At 41.7% G+C, this 17098-nt stretch overlaps 3 protein-coding genes across 6 annotated transcripts; 1 reads left to right on the forward strand and 2 right to left on the reverse strand.

The window, feature by feature from the left end:
• Positions 1 to 430: 430 nt before the first annotated feature.
• Positions 431 to 8748, forward strand: rcc2 (regulator of chromosome condensation 2). Of its 3 annotated transcripts, none has more exons than XM_086068288.1 (13): positions 431 to 585; positions 2271 to 2486; positions 2584 to 2677; positions 5161 to 5304; positions 5390 to 5521; positions 5591 to 5679; positions 5765 to 5879; positions 6020 to 6186; positions 6270 to 6450; positions 7443 to 7548; positions 7635 to 7707; positions 7788 to 7865; positions 8051 to 8748. In XM_086068288.1, the coding sequence occupies exons 2-13, from the start codon at positions 2286 to 2288 to the stop codon at positions 8153 to 8155; spliced, it is 1485 nt and encodes a 494-aa protein (XP_085924414.1). In that variant the 5' UTR covers positions 431 to 585; positions 2271 to 2285; the 3' UTR covers positions 8156 to 8748. The 3 variants fall into 3 exon arrangements, with proteins under 3 accessions (XP_085924414.1, XP_085924415.1, XP_085924416.1); XM_086068289.1 differs by having other exon boundaries at positions 522 to 687; XM_086068290.1 differs by lacking the exon at positions 431 to 585 and adding an exon at positions 924 to 1081.
• Positions 8749 to 8822: 74 nt separating this feature from the next.
• Positions 8823 to 11817, reverse strand: LOC147179277 (large ribosomal subunit protein eL22). Of its 2 annotated transcripts, none has more exons than XM_086068291.1 (4): positions 11680 to 11817; positions 10354 to 10464; positions 9411 to 9535; positions 8823 to 9015 (listed from the first exon to the last, which is right to left on the reverse strand). In XM_086068291.1, the coding sequence occupies exons 1-4, from the start codon at positions 11689 to 11691 to the stop codon at positions 8871 to 8873; spliced, it is 393 nt and encodes a 130-aa protein (XP_085924417.1). In that variant the 5' UTR covers positions 11692 to 11817; the 3' UTR covers positions 8823 to 8870. The 2 variants fall into 2 exon arrangements, with proteins under 2 accessions (XP_085924417.1, XP_085924419.1); XM_086068293.1 differs by having other exon boundaries at positions 10354 to 10461; positions 11680 to 11797.
• Positions 11818 to 12146: 329 nt separating this feature from the next.
• Positions 12147 to 16695, reverse strand: icmt (isoprenylcysteine carboxyl methyltransferase). Its single transcript, XM_086066871.1, has 5 exons — positions 16453 to 16695; positions 15557 to 15645; positions 14382 to 14551; positions 13684 to 13901; positions 12147 to 13559 (listed from the first exon to the last, which is right to left on the reverse strand). Exons 1-5 carry the CDS (start codon positions 16669 to 16671, stop codon positions 13380 to 13382), a joined length of 876 nt encoding a protein of 291 aa, XP_085922997.1. The 5' UTR covers positions 16672 to 16695; the 3' UTR covers positions 12147 to 13379.
• Positions 16696 to 17098: the final 403 nt, after the last annotated feature.

The following is a 17098-nucleotide window of genomic DNA, read 5'->3' on the forward strand; positions in this document are numbered from 1 at the left end:
AGTCTTTCCAGCATGTGCTGAGTCGTCTGGTGTTTTCTGCCCTTTGGGCATGCCCAAAACGCCTCAACAGGAAGGTGTCCAGGACACATCCTAATCAGATGCCCGAGCCATCTCTTCTGGCTCATGTTAACACATTTATAATTGACAGTGTAAAAATCATTTTAGTACATTTCAGAGACTGTGCTTTTTTAGCTTTCATTCAAGTAAAGGAGTTGAATCAATACTTTTTGCCAGTTTTTTTTTTTTTACTCAAACATCTGTACTTCTACACTTGTGTTGTGCCATTTTGACTAGATAGATAGATAGATAGATAGATAGATAGATAGATAGATAGATAGATAGATAGATAGATAGATAGATAGATAGATAGATAGATAGATAGATAGATAGAGTGACGATGACGTGCGTGAATCCCCCTCCCCTCCTCGAACGTGTGCAGACTAGAGAACTGATGGCGTTACAGTAGTGTTTATGATGGCGAGTGTGGGCAAGCGACCACGTGATGCGGAAGCAGACTCTAGCGTCTTTTGTTCACATCAATCAAAGCGGACACGGACGGAGAGCTGCTGAATCAGGAAATCGCTGGTACATGATTTATTTTCCACTCTGAAAATTACAAGTAACCTTTCTCGAGAAACTACACGTATCCATTTCCTCTCCACCGGCAAACTACATCGTCTTGAAAATGTTTGTAAAGTTTTTTTCCCCCACCTCTTGTCGCGGTATTGTTTTACGTACATGTCTTTATTAAGTATGCGTTAGCTTAACGCGGAGGTAACGTTAGCTTAATTACACCAAAATGTTCACGCGTAGTTTAGTGAGGTGACAGAAAGAAGTTGTTCAGTTTGTATGAAGCTCAAACTTTAGCCTTATATCGAGGCTCCGGATAAAAGTTGACGAATTGGCGGCTCGGTTAGCTTGCTAGCCAATCTCCAAGCGAACAAAGAAGCGTCAGTGCGTTTAGCTTCGGGGAGCTAGCGGCTACGTCGCAGACACACGCGCTATTGCTTTGTTTCATTTCGTGGCGATGTGCTTTTAAAATACGTAGTACAGAACACACTTTACTGGCCTTGTTAATCAGGTGAGCTGTTTTAACGGGTTTCTGGGTAAGTAGCCTAGGAAAGAGACTACTACTAAGTAAAGTCTGTAAAAGTACCAACTCTCCCGGACACTTCTTTACGCATGTCTACCAAAATGTCGAAATATGCAAACTGAGTCTTCTACTGTAATCTGCTTGACGGCTTCTAACCGTAGTTTTTGGAAGGACTTAGTTTACAGTTACACAATGAAATGTGACATTTCATCCTTGTCAGTGATTAATATACTCGAGAGCGTCGAAAGAAAAGTTTGGAGCACGGCTACAATTTCTGTCATGATTAGTAGTATTAGTTTACTTGCATAATACATTTTGTCCTCGCTTTACGATCACTTCTTACGTGGCGACGTAAACTAAGTCGGCACGTGTTGAACTCTCACAAACATGCTGAGTACTGTTGACATAATTACAGTAGTAATAGTCTAAAAAAAAACACTTCAGGCCATAAATACATAATACTCAAATGGCAAAACTGTGGCCACAAGTATTTGTCTCGGTGCAATCTAGTTCACTGCATGTCGTTCATAACTTTGAAATGTCATAATTAGGCTACGGCAAATATTTGCACAAATAACACTCTTGAAGCAATATAGACAAAGAAAGTGGCAATAATTGAAAATTTGCTAAATCGTGAAATCGAATTGTGTCTTCTGGATTATTAAAAGCTGTTGCTCTTATGTTCTTACATTCAAATGTTTTTGTTAGTTGTAATTTTGCACATGTGGCAGAACGCTCAATTTACTCAACTACTCAATCGTGCCGTTTAAGAACAAACAAAGAATGTTACATTTATGTTAAAACTAATTTAGAATTAGTATACATTATTGTTGTCTGAACATTTTTGCACAGGAATTATTTTTGAATAAATGAAACCTTTAAATAAATGTTTGTTGGGTTTATTAGATTAAAACCAATTAAAACCGTAATCGTCCTAAATGAGTGCAAAAATCTAGATTTTATTTTTGGGGCAATATCGCCCAGCCCTATTCGGAAGCCATTAATATAAAACAGACAAGAGGGGAAAAAAGAAGTGCGTGTGGCAGTAATTGAGCGCGCCATTCCTAATCTTGAAATCCTGTACAATACTATGGAGCCCTTGTACGATGTACTGAGTCCTGTTCTAAAGTTACTGAATTGCAGAAAAGTGGCTCACCACTTAATTCACCCTTTGTAGCTCTTTTGACTGAAAATGCCACGCAAGAAGGTTACAGACGTGTCTGGAAATGGATCCCTGAAGAAGAAGAGAGCCACGGGCAAAAGGAAAGAGCGAGACTTTAGCAGCGACGACGAGTTTGACTACGAACAGGAAAACAACAAGAAGCCGGGGAAGCCCTCCATAAAGTCCAGCCTGCAACCCGTCACTGTGGCGGATGATGTCAAAGAGAAAATTGTGAGTCTGTGAAAGTCTTTTTTTGTGTGTGAAAGAAAATAGTTATACTGCATCTTATTTATCAGAGTGATTCTCCGTTTGCATTTCCTTTCCACAGAAACTTGAATGCCCAAAGGTTAAAGGGCAGCTAGTCATATTTGGAGCAACGAATTGGGATTTGATTGGAAGAAAAGAGGTCCCCAAACAACAAGGTAGAATATTTGATATTCTATGCTGTGAAACCATGATGTGTTTAAAATCAGCAATGTCAATAATGTGTTACTTAACCACTTATATTTTGTTTAGCAAACATAAGATAACCTTTAGCCTCACAATGGTGGAAAAACAAACAAACAATGTACATAAGCGCAGAGAGATCTTGGCAGCCGCAAAAAGGAATTTTCATTCATGTTAGACTCCACACAATAACATTAGAAAAACAATCTTTCACACTACATTGACACAAAGTGTTGCTGAAAGAGTAGAGCAGGGATTTATACTGTTAAACCTGTGAATGCTACATTTACGATACGTTACAGTATATTTCCGGTGGCAAAGGTAATCCATTTTCAGGTCACCGTGGACAAAACGGAACGGAAGTGTGACGAGTTGGGCGAATGTAACGGGCCGGGCCAGACTTTGGTGAAGAAATTAGCCACACAAGCCACAGTCCAGATGAGAAGCCTAGTTGGCCGTACTGAACAGGATGAACACAACCAAACGCAATTGGCCGCAACCAAACTTGGACCCTGTCTCTATTGGGACGGAAAGCATGCGTTTCCCCAGCATCTCCAGGTCTTTGAGTGAGTTTATGGACTGCGTGTCACAGCACGGCACTTCGGTCTTGGAAGCAGTCTTGACCTGCGGCCATCAGGAAAATGGTGTAAATGTTAACATTGATATGTGGTGAGATCAGTCACAAAGAAGCGTGCAAAAAAAAAAAAAGTAATTGGTGTTAAACTTGACACTTTTGGCCTCGACGGGTGGCGTTCCGCCTCTGGTACAATGTAGAAGCCGGGAAATTCCCTGGTTGACTTCATCTCCCCAGTACTGAGCTACAGTCATTTCTGGACTATTAAGCCGCGCTAGCTAAATTTGGGGAATATTCGAGTTTGTTACACATGTAAGCCGTAGGTGTTTTAATGTTACCTGCGCTGGGTTCCCGCTGCTTTCTTTTCCATAATGAGGGCACAAATGGTCTCGCTCTCATTCTGTCTCTTTTGCTGTATTTGGGCTCACTTGGTTTGTTTCGCTCTGCCCGACGCTCTTGCGCTTCCTTTGTAGTGCGCCCCCTTGTGATCTGACGGATACGCTGCACCTTTAGCTGCAGGGTCGAATGCAAGTGAAAAAAGTAGCAGCTTAAAGTGCACAAATTACTGTACTCTGGTGCGCAAAAGAGGAATGATCAAAATTCCCATCTTCCACTCCCATTTGCTTCTGTGGTGGCACATATCTCCCATGGAAGCACAACATGAAAGCGGACGGACTGTAATAGTTCAGGATTGGAGACTAAAATGTCAAGATTTGCATATTTTGATTGTACATGGAACATACTGTGAGCTTGTGCTGAACCAGTGAGTGGCCATTAAATGATTGTGACGCTAATGTCTATTCATATGTATGCATATGGTGGACAATCCCCCCCCCCCCCGCTGAGCTCTTATTGATGCATTTGCAGGCACATGCTGATAAATGTGCTTTGTTGCAAAGGGATTTGGGATTTTTTTTTGGGGGGGGGTATGGCTTAATTTGCAGCAGCTGTTAAGACAAAGAGCATGTTAGGAGGTTTCATATGCTGCACCTGCTGTACATGCGTGCACGTGCATGTATGTCAAATGATAGCTTTTAGCTTTTATTTTTTTAGTATTACTACTCATCTTCCACCAGAAAATTTGCCTGCCATCATGCAGGTAATATATATATATTTTTAACTTATATTATTATGTGTGTGTGTTTTGAGTAGTGTGTTATATTCACCTCATGTAGCACAGATCATTCAAATAGACGATGCTTGCGTTCGCTATAGTCGGTTATATAAGTTGCACTAAACAGATTGCGTTTTGTGACAAACACAATGTGAAGACGTTTGAGTGTTTTTTAAAGGGAACAGCTGCAAGTCAAGGTCAGGGAATTGTCAATATGATCAAGATTGAGCTGCCCTTTTTCAACTTTTGCATACCGGCCCCAGGTCTGAGAATCTACAGAGTCTTCCTTTCTTTCCTTTTTTCTTTTTCTTTTTTTTTTCCATTATTTTTTATTTGTTTAACATTTATTATTATTTAAAAGTGATAGAAGAATACTTCTTATAAACGTGCATTTAATACAGAGGCAGTGGATCAAAATTGAATAACTGTATGGTCATTATTCTAAGTAACATTTAAATCTTACTCATCATACCAGTATAAAACCGTAACCTTTTTACAATAACCCTAAAATTAAGTACAGCTGTTTGCTGGGTTTGAGCGTGTGACATTTGCACGCTGAGCCCTTAGGCACCGTGATGTCATTTTCAGTAGAGTGGCAAAATGGCCGCCCGTAAAGGTTTCCCGGACCCAAAAGGTTTGACAACCCCCCACCTGAAGGATATTTTTAGAAGACTTGCTGGACTCGATACAAGGTTTCCGCTGGGGATTTAAAGGACTCAAAATGAGAATCTAAATGTTAACATGCAATATTAATTTTTTTTTTCTTTTAGCGGCTTTCCGCAACCTGGGCCAGAATTTGTGGAGTCCGCACCGTTACGGCTGTTTAAACGACGTCCTGGTCAGCTGCGTGATTTCGGGCTCGTGTGCGGCTCACAGCCTTCTCATCACCACCGATGGCAAACTCTGGAGCTGGGGTCAGTCACAAAATCCACATTTTGAGTTTTTGGAAATGTCCCCTTTGGATCAATTTGAATACAGATCAAATGATTATTTGGTCAGGTCGTAATGACAAAGGTCAGCTGGGCCACGGAGACACCAAACGTTTGGACGCTCCCAAGTTGATTGAAGACCTGGCGGATGTTGTGGTTGTCACTGCGGCCTGCGGGCGTAATCACACGTTGGCACTAACAGGTATGCATCTTTGAAACGACGAGTCAAGTGCTTATAATGATTCTTATGCTTTTGTTGACGATTCTTTAGAGGACGGCATTGTGCACTCGTTTGGCGAAAACAAGCTGGGTCAGCTTGGCCAAGGCAGCCAGACCGACGCCGTCCTCAGCCCGGCACCCGTAAGTGGCAACTCCAAACCACAATACCCCATCCATATCCAGTCCTGGCCGGAAAGTCCAACCTTGGTGTGCTTTGGGTGCCCAGATTACCTACAATGGCCAGCCCTTGGTCAAGGTGTCGTGCGGGGCCGAGTTCAGCATGGTGGTGGACTGCAAAGGGAACCTCTACTCCTTTGGCTGCCCCGAGTACGGACAGCTCGGTAAGATGAACGCACGTGAGCCCACGTTTGAAATGACAGACGACCTTCGCAATCCTCGCATCTCCTCATTGGGCCACTTCTGGTGGCGCCGACCTCCACACTCGAGTACATTTCTTGTCGTTGAGTCTCTTTCACCGCAGGACACAACAGCGACGGCAAGTTCATAGCTCGTGCCCAGCGCATCGAGTACGACTGCGAGCTCATCCCTCGCCGCGTCGCCATCTTCATCGAAAAGTCCAAAGACGGCCAGGTCACGCCCGTGCCCAACGTGGTGGTCCGAGACGTGGCCTGCGGAGCCAACCACACGGTGAGAAGTCACAACCGACGGAGGCACTTCTTGTGCCGTTCCCGTATTGAAGCGCGTGTGCGTTGGCTGTCGTGTGTGCGCAGCTGGTGTTGGACTCCCAGAAGCGAGTATTCAGCTGGGGGTTCGGCGGTTACGGGCGTCTGGGACACACCGAGCAGAAGGATGAGCTTGTTCCTCGCATGGTGAAACTCTTCGACTTCCCCGGTCGAGGAGCAAGTCACATCCATACGGGATACCAGTGCTCCTTTGCCGTCAGCGAGAGCGGTAAGACGCACGTTTCATACGGCGGCACGATTTACCGAAATGTTATCCTGATTTAGGTTTTGGCTTTTCTCGATCATTAAAACGTAATGATCGAATAAAAACTGCGCAGAACGCTGCTGCGCGTTCACAAGTTCCCTACGTTGTGAAAGTACCCTGAATGCACCATATTGTAGCAAGCCCAAAGCGAATCAGTGTCATTCTGCTGTCCCCAAGTGACCTTTAACCTGTTAAAATGACAGTCCAGTTGGAGTTAACTGAAATTAAACACACGATAATAAGAATTACATACAGTGTGTATTAAAATACAAAACATGCTTCGTTTTTGAAACATTGTTAGCCTAGTGCTAATGCTAGAGCATGGCGGATCACGTTCAAATGCTAACAGGAAGTTAGCATCAATGAATATTCACACACAAATGTTGTGGAACATATGCCTAAGATAACACTACTCAAAGGCACACATTTTTCCCAATTTGTGAAAAATTAGTTATTTTAATACAATTCAATGGCAACTTTCTTCTGTTCTCGTTGTAAGCATGTACACCATGGATGCACGGCACCACACTGCCCCTAAGAGGCCGAAATGCGCAGGAACATTTATTTTACTTTTTTTTTTTTTTTTTTTAACTTTTTTGAGTTTAAGGGTTGACAGAATTTAGTTTTTCTCAAAATTCAAGGATACAAATGTATACATGTTTTTTTTTTTGGGTGGTCATACCAACATACATTTCCACATGATAAATATGATAAAGAAGGTAATGTAATGCTTAATTTTGAAAATGATGAAAATGTAAGACTTGAACGTAATGTGATATTTCTATGGTTATGTTATACTTGACAAAAAGAATAGTGTTCAACATGAAGGGATGAATGGGCATAAGGCTGTGATCATCGTGATTTCAATCTCAATCAAAATAAACGTGATTATCATTTTCCCCATAATCGCCCAGCCCTGAGGTTTCACCTTTCAACTTTGATGTTTGCGTTTGCAGGGAGTCTCTTCTTCTGGGGGGTGACCAACACTTCCAGGGAGTCGACGATGTACCCCAAAGCTGTGCAGGATCTGTGTGGCTGGGAAGTCCGCAGTCTGGCGTGCGGGTAGGTTCTTGCGCTTGACGCTTGACAAACTCTGTGCTCAACTCGAGAGAAGTGACTCGTGTTGTGTGTGTGCGTGCGTGAAACAGGAAGAGCAGCATCATCATTGCTGCAAACGAGAGCACCATCAGCTGGGGTCCTTCACCCACTTTTGGAGAGCTGGTAAGAGAAAGTGCTTCATCATCATCATCATCACTTGTGGGCCACAATTGGTGCCAAATGTGTTTGTTTGATTTGCGTAGGGTTATGGAGACAACAAGCCGAAATCCTCCACCACCCCCCAGGAAGTCAAGACCCTGGATGGCATTTATATTGAACAGGTGCACTGAATGACTGGCATCGTATGTATGGTGGGCACGAGTTCTATAAGTTAAAGGTTCGGCGCACGCACAACACGATGGCCGTCGGGAGCGCAAACTTCGCTTGAGTCGTGCGCTCAGATATCGCTTATTTGTGCCCGGGAAAGCGGCCAATTTAAGATGGCTGGAATGTTTTCTTTTGTCAGGTGGTGATGGGTTACGCGCACTCCATGATCATCGCCAGGCAGGACACGCCGGCCGAGCAGGAGAAAGTGCAAAAGCTGCCGGAGTATAACCCGCGGACAATCTGATCGGTCTTAGTGGAAGAGGCCCGAGTTGCGAGGGAGGCGTGTCCTCTTTACGGGGCTCACGCTTCGATGGCAACGAATTATCGAGACCGTGTCACTTGTCGGGTGAAAACCTAGTTTACGTCAAGCACTTCCGCCTCTTCCTTCCCGAGATGTGCTTCCGTTCCCCTTTTGTTACACGCACACCCATTTGTTGTGTTCTCATGTGTTGCAGTATTTGCGAAATCTTTGTCCAATTTTACGGGTGCTTCAGCATGAACCCTCACCTCTGCAGGGACAGATGCTCCATACCAGTGCCTACATTTTCCATGGCCCTTTTATGGAAGTTGTCTTGTATGTTTTCATGATGTTCTCAACTTAGTTACATTCCTTGAGTTAATTTCCACAATAGATGTTGGGAGTATTGTCGTCTGGACTTCATTTGGGGCCAATGCTGCTCTGACAAAGTATTTGAGCTGGGGAAAGTTGGGACTTTTTTGGGTTTTAAGTCGGCAAAGGGGGTGTTTTTCTGCCACCTTTTACTGGTCTTAATGGTTCTGTGTGTTGTTCTGGTTACATTTTCATTCCGATAAATAAAAGAAAATGGTATAAACTGATGCCCAGTTGAAGTTGACTGTTCTTGACAAACAGGATTGCGACAACATGGCTGAACTGACAAAAATACCGTACGTGACTGAAAACACTGAACTCATTTTTATTGTACAAAATCAGCTTGAACTTAATCTTCGTCTTCTTCTTCCTCTTCATCCTGGTTGATCTGGAAGTAGCGCAGCTCGTAACTCTCCTTGGTGTTGGCCACCACGCGCAACCAGTCACGAAGGTTGTTCTTTTTCAGGTACTTCTTGGTCAGATACTTCAGATATCTAAAAGAAAGACATTACAAACACGCCAAAATCAATATACATTCAATATATATATATATTTTAAAAAGCCTTAACAGCTTTTATGCAATTTCACTTGAGCAGCTAGCATTTTAGCATGCAACACACTACAACAGGTTCACGGCTGTGCGTTTATGAGCTTAGCCCTGCTAACAAGGAATTAAGACAATTATTCTTATTCCTTACACGAGTGCCACATTTGAAAGTGTTCAAACTGAACTGAAGACGTCTCCAGAGTAAACAAAACCCACCAATGTTTATGCACATGACCCATTTCAACATGTAGTCACAATATCACACTTTTAATTTTTATTTAGAACAATTGCAAACGATGATGGGACCTAATGGCGAGGTGGTGCAAGGATGTAAAAGTTCACCTTTTGGAGAAGGGCACCTCCGAGGAGATGGTAATCTTACTCTTGCTCCTCTCAATGGACACAACACCTCCGCCCAGGTTGCCCGCTTTGCCGTTCACTTTGATGCGCTCCTGGAGGAACTGCTCCTGCAAACACCAGGGGGGCCATTTGAGATTTGATTTGATTATTATTATTTTTAAGTTGGAAAGACAGTTTCAATAAAATAAAAAATATGCTCAATAACGTAGTTTAAAAAATAATAAAAATTTGTGTTAAAATGAAATATGCATTAAAATGATCATATTATTGATTTTTTTCCCTTCTGTCCATGTACTCTTGTTTACAAAATCATGATTATTTTACTATTTACAAAAAAAACCCCTATTATTTAATGCCAGGATGCCAAACAAATGTCCCAGGTCACATTGTGGCTGTAAGCAGAAGCTCCTCCCCGACTTCAACTTAGTCTTTCAGACCCAAGATGGTGCCAAAACAACAGATACGGCTTTGAACTGACCACAAAAACCGTCGAGTATTCTAGCAAATAATGGAGGATAGGTCCCAAAGTAATGAAACCCCCCCCCCCCCCACACACACACACAAATGCCAAACCATAGGCAACGATCGCCTAAACGTGAATCCTTCCCCTTGAATGTTTTTTTTTTACATTTGGTGACCATAAAATCACAAACATGAGTGTATTTTGTTGATATTTTATGCGACAGATGTCTCAGTGGTTTGTTGCAGAACATGGATGAACAACAGCATGAAGAACGCACCGGACAGGTGCAGAAATTTAAATAAGGTTCAGGTTTATTTAAAAAAAAAAAAAAGAATATCTCAAAATTTTAACTTTGTCCAAAAAAGGGAAACATTTATTCTATTTCACTCCCATGTTGAAATGTTAAATGTACATATGTTTAAACATATATACTTTGCACACCCCTGCTCAAATTGGACTTACAAAGTTGGCGGCGTCCATGATGCCATCTTCAACAGGATGAGTGCAGTCCAGTGTGAACTTGAGGACCTGCTTCTTCTTCTTACCACCTTTACCAGTGTTCTGCTTTTTCTGCTTTAACGACAACAACACACTTCTGTTACATACGTTGTTCTCCGTAGTGTGTCAAGTTGCAAAGCTTTTTGGCGCATTGATGCAGGAACACAAAGTTTAGAGGACTCTCCAAGTCAACTCTCTTAATAAGAAAAGCTTTTTTTGGGGGGGGGGGGGGGGGCTCATCTCATTAGTATAAATATAGTTGGTTTGGTATACACGTTGGAGTCAAATGCTGTGTGTTTTGCAACCTCTATTGAGCAAAGGTACTTATTTTACATTGAAAAGGAAATCTCCTGACACCACCAAACAAAAGTGTCTGTCACAGTTCATCATTTGAGTTGCTGTTCCACAGATTTTCAAGATTTGTATGGGTTTTAACATTATAATTTGTGTAATGCCATTTAAAGTGAGAAACATATTTGTGTAGGTACGATTTGAATAGTTTTTATAGAATATATATATATATATATATATTATAATAATTTAGTTTGATGCGAATTGTCCTATATTTAAGCACATTGTCAATGTTCAAACTACGCATAAAGATGCAGTGTCATAATAAACTTGTTCGAGATAAAACTGCTGTCTTGTTTTTAACAAAAAGACCTACTATTATTTTCATGTCATGGTGGCGGCATTTAGAGTGCCAAGTATACTTAATTTTGGTCTAAAAAGTTCGAAAACCACAGACTGAGTACATGTTGCCCAAGACATTCATGTTTAAACCTGTAATTTATTGGAAGACCCTTAACAACGACCCATTATTTTGAAGAAGTGTATACTTTTCAAAAGTGACAACATTTTGGACAAGCGACGACGGTGTATCGCTAGTGGCAGCCGACGGTAAGCTAAACATCGCAAGTGTAACATTCTGAATCGGGGATCACGTATGACGCAAACAGTCCTTAAATAAATCGCCAAATGTAATTGACAATCATTGGAGCGATTTAAACGCCGCGTTTAGTCAACCCGGCCGCTCATGTTTAGAAGCCAAAACAGGACAGTCGAGTCCAAAACGTGGTGAGCTTAGCAAGCACGAGCTAACGTTAGCTACGGGCCGTAAAAAAAAAAAACCTGAGCTCTTTTATCAGCTCGTTAACAGGCTGCCTCAAAGCCTCGGTTTGGACCGTTAACATTATGAAACAACAAAGGCAACGACCTTATCGTCGGTTTTGAGTTTTACACTAGACAAGCAATCATTTGAGCAGACTGTTGACACGCGATTCTACTTACAATGGGTGCCATGGCGAAGAAGCTCGCAGAGAGAGCGAGCGTGGAGTGCGCATGCGTTACAATCACTGACAAGTCAATCGTCGAATCATTGATTCAACCGCCGCATCCTGAAACGGTTATTTTTCTTTGTACTGTACTGTTCTGCTACTTGCTGTATCTTCTTGCACTTTCATAATGCCAGAAAAGTGCAAACGTACACGGAGCGCAGTAAGGCAGATATAGTCATTAACTTCTTGCACTTTCATAATGCCAGAAAAGTGCAAACGTACACGGAGCGCAGTAAGGCAGATATAGTCAATAAATTATTAAATAGTAGTTATATCAGTATCACAAGGAGGTCAAACAATACTCAATAGAAGGCTTGGAATTCAGGCTCTCTACATGTTTCAATGTCAAATACGAAATAACTAATCTATGCAGTTTCGCTTCAGTATTGGAAGCAGTAAATAGATGGCGTCGACTATTACTGAAAACTCAAATCATTTAATAACAAAGTACATTATACAGAACCATACAAACGACCCCAAAAAAACTAGGTATGGGGCCTACTCATAAAATCCAAATATAAAGTTTATTACAAGCCAATGGCGCAACTGTGCGATGATTTTTAGCCTGAGTGAAAGTCATACAATGGATTACACATACAGTGACAGTGTTCTATCCAATTTTACAGCCAATTCAGCCTCTGAGCACGTGACTGTTCTGAATGCAGAGTTACCACCATTTATTTCAACAGCCCTACAGAGCAACAAGCTTTGGATGGTATGAAAATGGGCATTCAGTTATATATATATAAAAAAAAAAGTTGCCATCTTGGATGTTTTTAAAACGTTGCTACATATGAGAAGTCCATAGGGAGGGGGAAGAAAAAACAACGAGGGCAGTGCTTAGCATCATCTCCACAGAGCACGAGGTTATTGGTTTGGACCTGCTGCATTGACGACTTCCATGTTCTCATCATGGGTGTGCTCTCAGTGCGTCCGTGTCCTACTCTAATGTACGCATTCGGTTTGAGAGCGGTGGCCGACTGAAGGCCGGCCGGGAAAGCTAGAGTGAATTGTCATCTTCCCGTGTAGCCCTACAGCCCTTTCAGGCTAGAAATGCCCAAACTACATAAATGACGTAAACTGTGCAGAAAAAGAGCATAAAAAAGTGGGTGAGATAAGCCAGCTACAGCATCAGATCCAGTTCTGTGGGAACCAAACAGCCGTTACAGTGGAAATACAATGAAAAAAGCATGTCAGTCAGAAACATCTAAAAGCTATCTGACTTGACATGCTGGGGTGATGTGTGAAAAGAAACGGGGTGTATTTATATGGAATCCCTTTTTATTTATTTATTTATTTTTTACCAGCCAACTACGGTAATACTTGTATGTCCCACACAACGCTGCCAGAGGTGCGGTGTCCCCCTCTATGCAATCACCGTCCACTCTCTACAGACACCTGGTGGTTGTTCAACAGCTAGCATGGTCAAAGCATGCAAACAAAACTGCAAACAAGTGCTACTCGAGTACACGCAAAGACGGTGAAAGGTTTTGGTCTCTCTAACTGGATTGTAGAGTTTGTTTGGTCAAGGTAAAGCAGTCCACTTGCTTGCTGGTCTGGGCTAGCTAGTGGGTCAGCTCGCAGGATTCCTTGCGATCGCCACCGTCTGCTCTGCTTTTTGAGTCAAGTACACTCCCGGAGAACTGCGCTCCACTAGTTGACGTGGATGCCTGAGATGAAGGGCAGCCCGGTGGAAACCCGCTTCTTGTACTCCACGTATTCCTCAGCAAAGAAATTGATGAGGGAAATCTCCTCTTCCTCAATCCGCTCCCGAAAGAACCTCCAGCTGGCGATGGTGTAGCCCAGCGTGCATATTGGGTTGCACAGCACTACCTGTAGTAGACAACACGTTAGGCCAGACCCCAAAAAATAATAACAAATGGAATAAGAAATAAAAGCTCTCGATAGGCACTATGACAAAATATGCGTATTGACAATTGAGCAGTGATCCTCAGACCTGCGTTCCTATGCTCCAGTAGAACCATCCCACATAAGAGGGGTGTCGAAAGAAAGCGTAGACGCCGCTGGTGATCAGCACGTGACTACACGCCTTTTCATTCTGGACAATGTGGTTGAAGTTGGAGCCGGCCGTCAACATGGCCGCCTTGCGGAGCGCCTCACCGCACAGCACCATGAGCAGACCCATGATGCTCAACAACCTCAGCTGCTTCAGCTCTGAAAGACAACATGAGATAGGTCAAAAGGGATTCCACCATTTGCTTAATGGAATGGATGAGAACAATCCAGATGTCTGACAGGATGCATTACGGTCAGCCACGACCAAAAATTAAGCACTTCTTTTGAATGACAAGCTGCCAATATTGAAACAAGGAAATGTCATAGTTGACAGTGAAAGTAATTTCTGCAACAACAACAACAACAAAAACAGGTTATAGATTGTTTGTTATGAGTCTTTTAGAATCAAAAATTTATTAGATTGTACTGTATTGCAATTTTAGATCAGGAGACCCGAAAGACATTTTTAGCAAAGGATTTTGACATATTTATTAATTTATTGCTTTTGGTATTTGATTTAGGGCGATAAGGTACAAAATTACAAAAGGCAGGCCTCATCTGTAATATGTTTTGGCATCGTTTGCATCCAAATGACAAGTGGCATGTGAATTACATTCCGGAGCAAACTTGCCCACCGACCTGGAAATGTTAGCTTTTCCACGGTGAACTCGAGCCATGATGAGACCGCAGCAAGTGTGTACTCGGCACTGTGGTTGAGCAGGAATGAGTCCAGTGACAGGCTGTGAGGGTTGATCATGGCCGTCACCAAGTACTCGGAGTAATGGAAGAACGCCAGGGAGCACATATACCTGCAGAGGGGTGACAGTACTACACATGTTGAAGCTCTAACCAGCAAACACATTGCACCACCCAATATAGGGTCTTTTGAGAATGACAAGCCGCGAGTAAATGACTCAAAAACGCAATGGAATATTGACTAATTGCTTACCCACCCACCATCAAGTCTGAAATTACACAACCAAGTAAATCTTGTGTCTATTTCTCAATATGGGTTTGTGAGCATGCACACACGTACGCACAGTGTAAAAGACATGTTTATTACTTTAAAGGACAAGCCCTTGTGATGCATCATCTCATTTTCGAGGGGGTCCTTCCAACACATACAATTAATAATAATAATAATATACAAAATGATGATAAAAAATAATCCACAATATAATACAAAAACATTTAAATGCAGTGTACCAGTAGTGCTCAGGAGAAAGCTCAAGAAAAACTGCATCCAAACACGGAATGGTTAAAAATGTTCATCTTGTCTTCTAATTCATACAGTCATTGTTTTTATTTTAAAGACAAAAGTGTTTGTTTATCTTTACTAGTTGCGGCGACCACTGCCGCCTTCCTAAATGTATTCACTTTTTCTAGTACTGTGCCATCACAGAAATGACTGCACCATTTTTGTTGTAAAAGAAAACAATCTGGTCATATGCCAATTGACATGTAATTTCTTCTTCTTTAACAGAAGCTTTTTCTTAGAGAACCATTGTTGGACTTGAGTCAGATTGCAGTGATTGTCGAATTTGTAGGATATCCAATACTAGAACAATAGCTTTTGGGAGGTCATTAATGAAAATAGAGAATGTAAGAGGATCTAAAGATGAACCTTGTGGTACACCTTTTTTAATCTTGACGTTTGACTGACTACCCTTAAAAAAGGTAACGTACTGAGATCTCTGATGAAAACATGACACGTGATTCTAAGATTTTTGAATAAGCCAACCCGCTGTGCATTTATAAACAAGGACTGCAAGATAAAAGTAGATAAAAAAATAATGTAATATTAATTTACATACCAGCCAAAATGTGTCCAAGTGGTTTCGGTGCAGCTTATAATCAGACCGCAACCAAAAATGACTCCCAGAAAGCAGGCTCTTACAGCAACCTACAACAAACAAATGTTCAAGTTAAATAGAAAACAAATATACTGTATATGTAATTCAAATTTCCAAACTTTAAACTAAACTATAACTACAAAATATTTCAGTCCAAACTTTTTTTCCTCTGTTCCATACAAACACCAATTTTAATTACTCTCAGGATCCGTTTCGCTATACTGACTTTGAATTAAAAAAAAAAAACTTTTCTGAAAGGATTTTTAGACACTCATGCATAAATTGTTGGTTAAAACTACTGCTGAAGATGACTGTTTAAATTTGAATGCGAGGACATTTTCCATTAATACCCTATATTCAGAGATACAATTAATTTCCTACACATCATTGTCACTAATGACAAATACAACAATAAATAGCTGATGCCTCTCAAACACATACAACAGAGGCGGAAGGTAAAAATCGTTTTGGAGACCAACTTCCCATACATGGAAGCCACATGCCCTTACTTCCTTAATTAAACCGCACTTCTCTATTTCAATTTCCGACAAATAGGACACGTACGGGACAAATTCAACTAAAAGTCATACTATTAGTAGCCATCTTGAGACGACACGGGCGTCCCGTCAGAACAGCATAGCCGTTATCTGACAGAGCACCGGTATCACCTGCTGTCTCGTTCTACTTTAGCTAAGAGGATTACCAAACTGGACAGCTTATGTTGCACTAGCTACCGGTCTAAAATGTGGCACGTAACGCGAACTCCTATTGGACAGTACGTCATCTAATTCTTCATTCAACATAAAACACAATAACTAGAATGAAACTTAAGTTCGCTAGCTAGCGTTTACGCTTACCTTGTACAGAGGTCCCCTGCATATTACTAATAGGAGGCCATTGACGACAGCAATATGCACACAAATTGCTATTTTCCCGGGAGTTTCCGTCAGGTAATCGAAGACCCAGTCAATGTGACCAAAGCAGGTCCGAATCAATGGTATTATGACAACACTCAGACCTAAAATAAAGCTCTTAATACTTACTGCACCCTCAAGTACCAACTTACTGCCTGCCATGATGGTTAATGTTCCACAAAGTCTCGCGAGATCACATGGTGCATTCTAGAGACAACGGGGAGTGGGGATTCTTGATGCTGCTTTCGTGTTGTATTGGGATGTCGGAATTTCCCCCCCATCTCGATTAGAAAAAACAAACAAGAGGAACACAGTTGTTGCGACTTTTTGGCTTGCGATATTATTAGCAAGTTCCAGTCTCCTCAGAGTCTGTAGATATTCTATTGTAGTTTTTTTTTCGTCTGTAGATATTCTATTGTAGTTTTTTTTTCATGTCGAGGTGGATGCATTGTGTATATCGTATACCCCCAAAGGTGAAATGTGAAACATTTCCCGTAAATCTGAAATTTTACGTTTATGCGATCATTTTTGCAAGATTAAACGTGTTTTTATTGGTTATCATTGTCAACAGGTTTTGTTATTTGTAAGT

The sequence above is a fragment of the Leptonotus elevatus genome, chromosome 2 (genome assembly GCF_054856555.1).
Source record: "Leptonotus elevatus isolate MCC_2025b chromosome 2, RoL_Lele_1.0, whole genome shotgun sequence".
Classification (NCBI taxonomy): Eukaryota; Metazoa; Chordata; class Actinopteri; order Syngnathiformes; family Syngnathidae; genus Leptonotus; species Leptonotus elevatus.

Bases quoted from the DNA above. Each gene is read 5' to 3' on its own strand.
- rcc2 (XM_086068288.1), top strand. From the start codon at position 2,286: ATGCCACGCAAGAAGGTTACAGACGTGTCTGGAAATGGATCCCTGAAG. The intron at 2,678-5,160 runs GTAGAATATTTG...TTTTTCTTTTAG, and splicing joins AGAGGTCCCCAAACAACAAG to CGGCTTTCCGCAACCTGGGC. The intron at 7,866-8,050 runs GTGCACTGAATG...TTCTTTTGTCAG, and splicing joins ATGGCATTTATATTGAACAG to GTGGTGATGGGTTACGCGCA.
- LOC147179277 (XM_086068291.1), bottom strand. The intron at 9,536-10,353 runs GTAAGTCCAATT...TGGTGTTTGCAG, and splicing joins TCATGGACGCCGCCAACTTT to GAGCAGTTCCTCCAGGAGCG. The intron at 9,016-9,410 runs GTGAACTTTTAC...TCTTTCTTTTAG, and splicing joins GAGGTGCCCTTCTCCAAAAG to ATATCTGAAGTATCTGACCA.
- icmt (XM_086066871.1), bottom strand. From the start codon at position 16,671: ATGGCAGGCAGTAAGTTGGTACTTGAGGGTGCAGTAAGTATTAAGAGC. The intron at 15,646-16,452 runs GTAAGCGTAAAC...TGTTTGTTGTAG, and splicing joins GCAGGGGACCTCTGTACAAG to GTTGCTGTAAGAGCCTGCTT. The intron at 14,552-15,556 runs GTATGTAAATTA...ACCCCTCTGCAG, and splicing joins ACTTGGACACATTTTGGCTG to GTATATGTGCTCCCTGGCGT.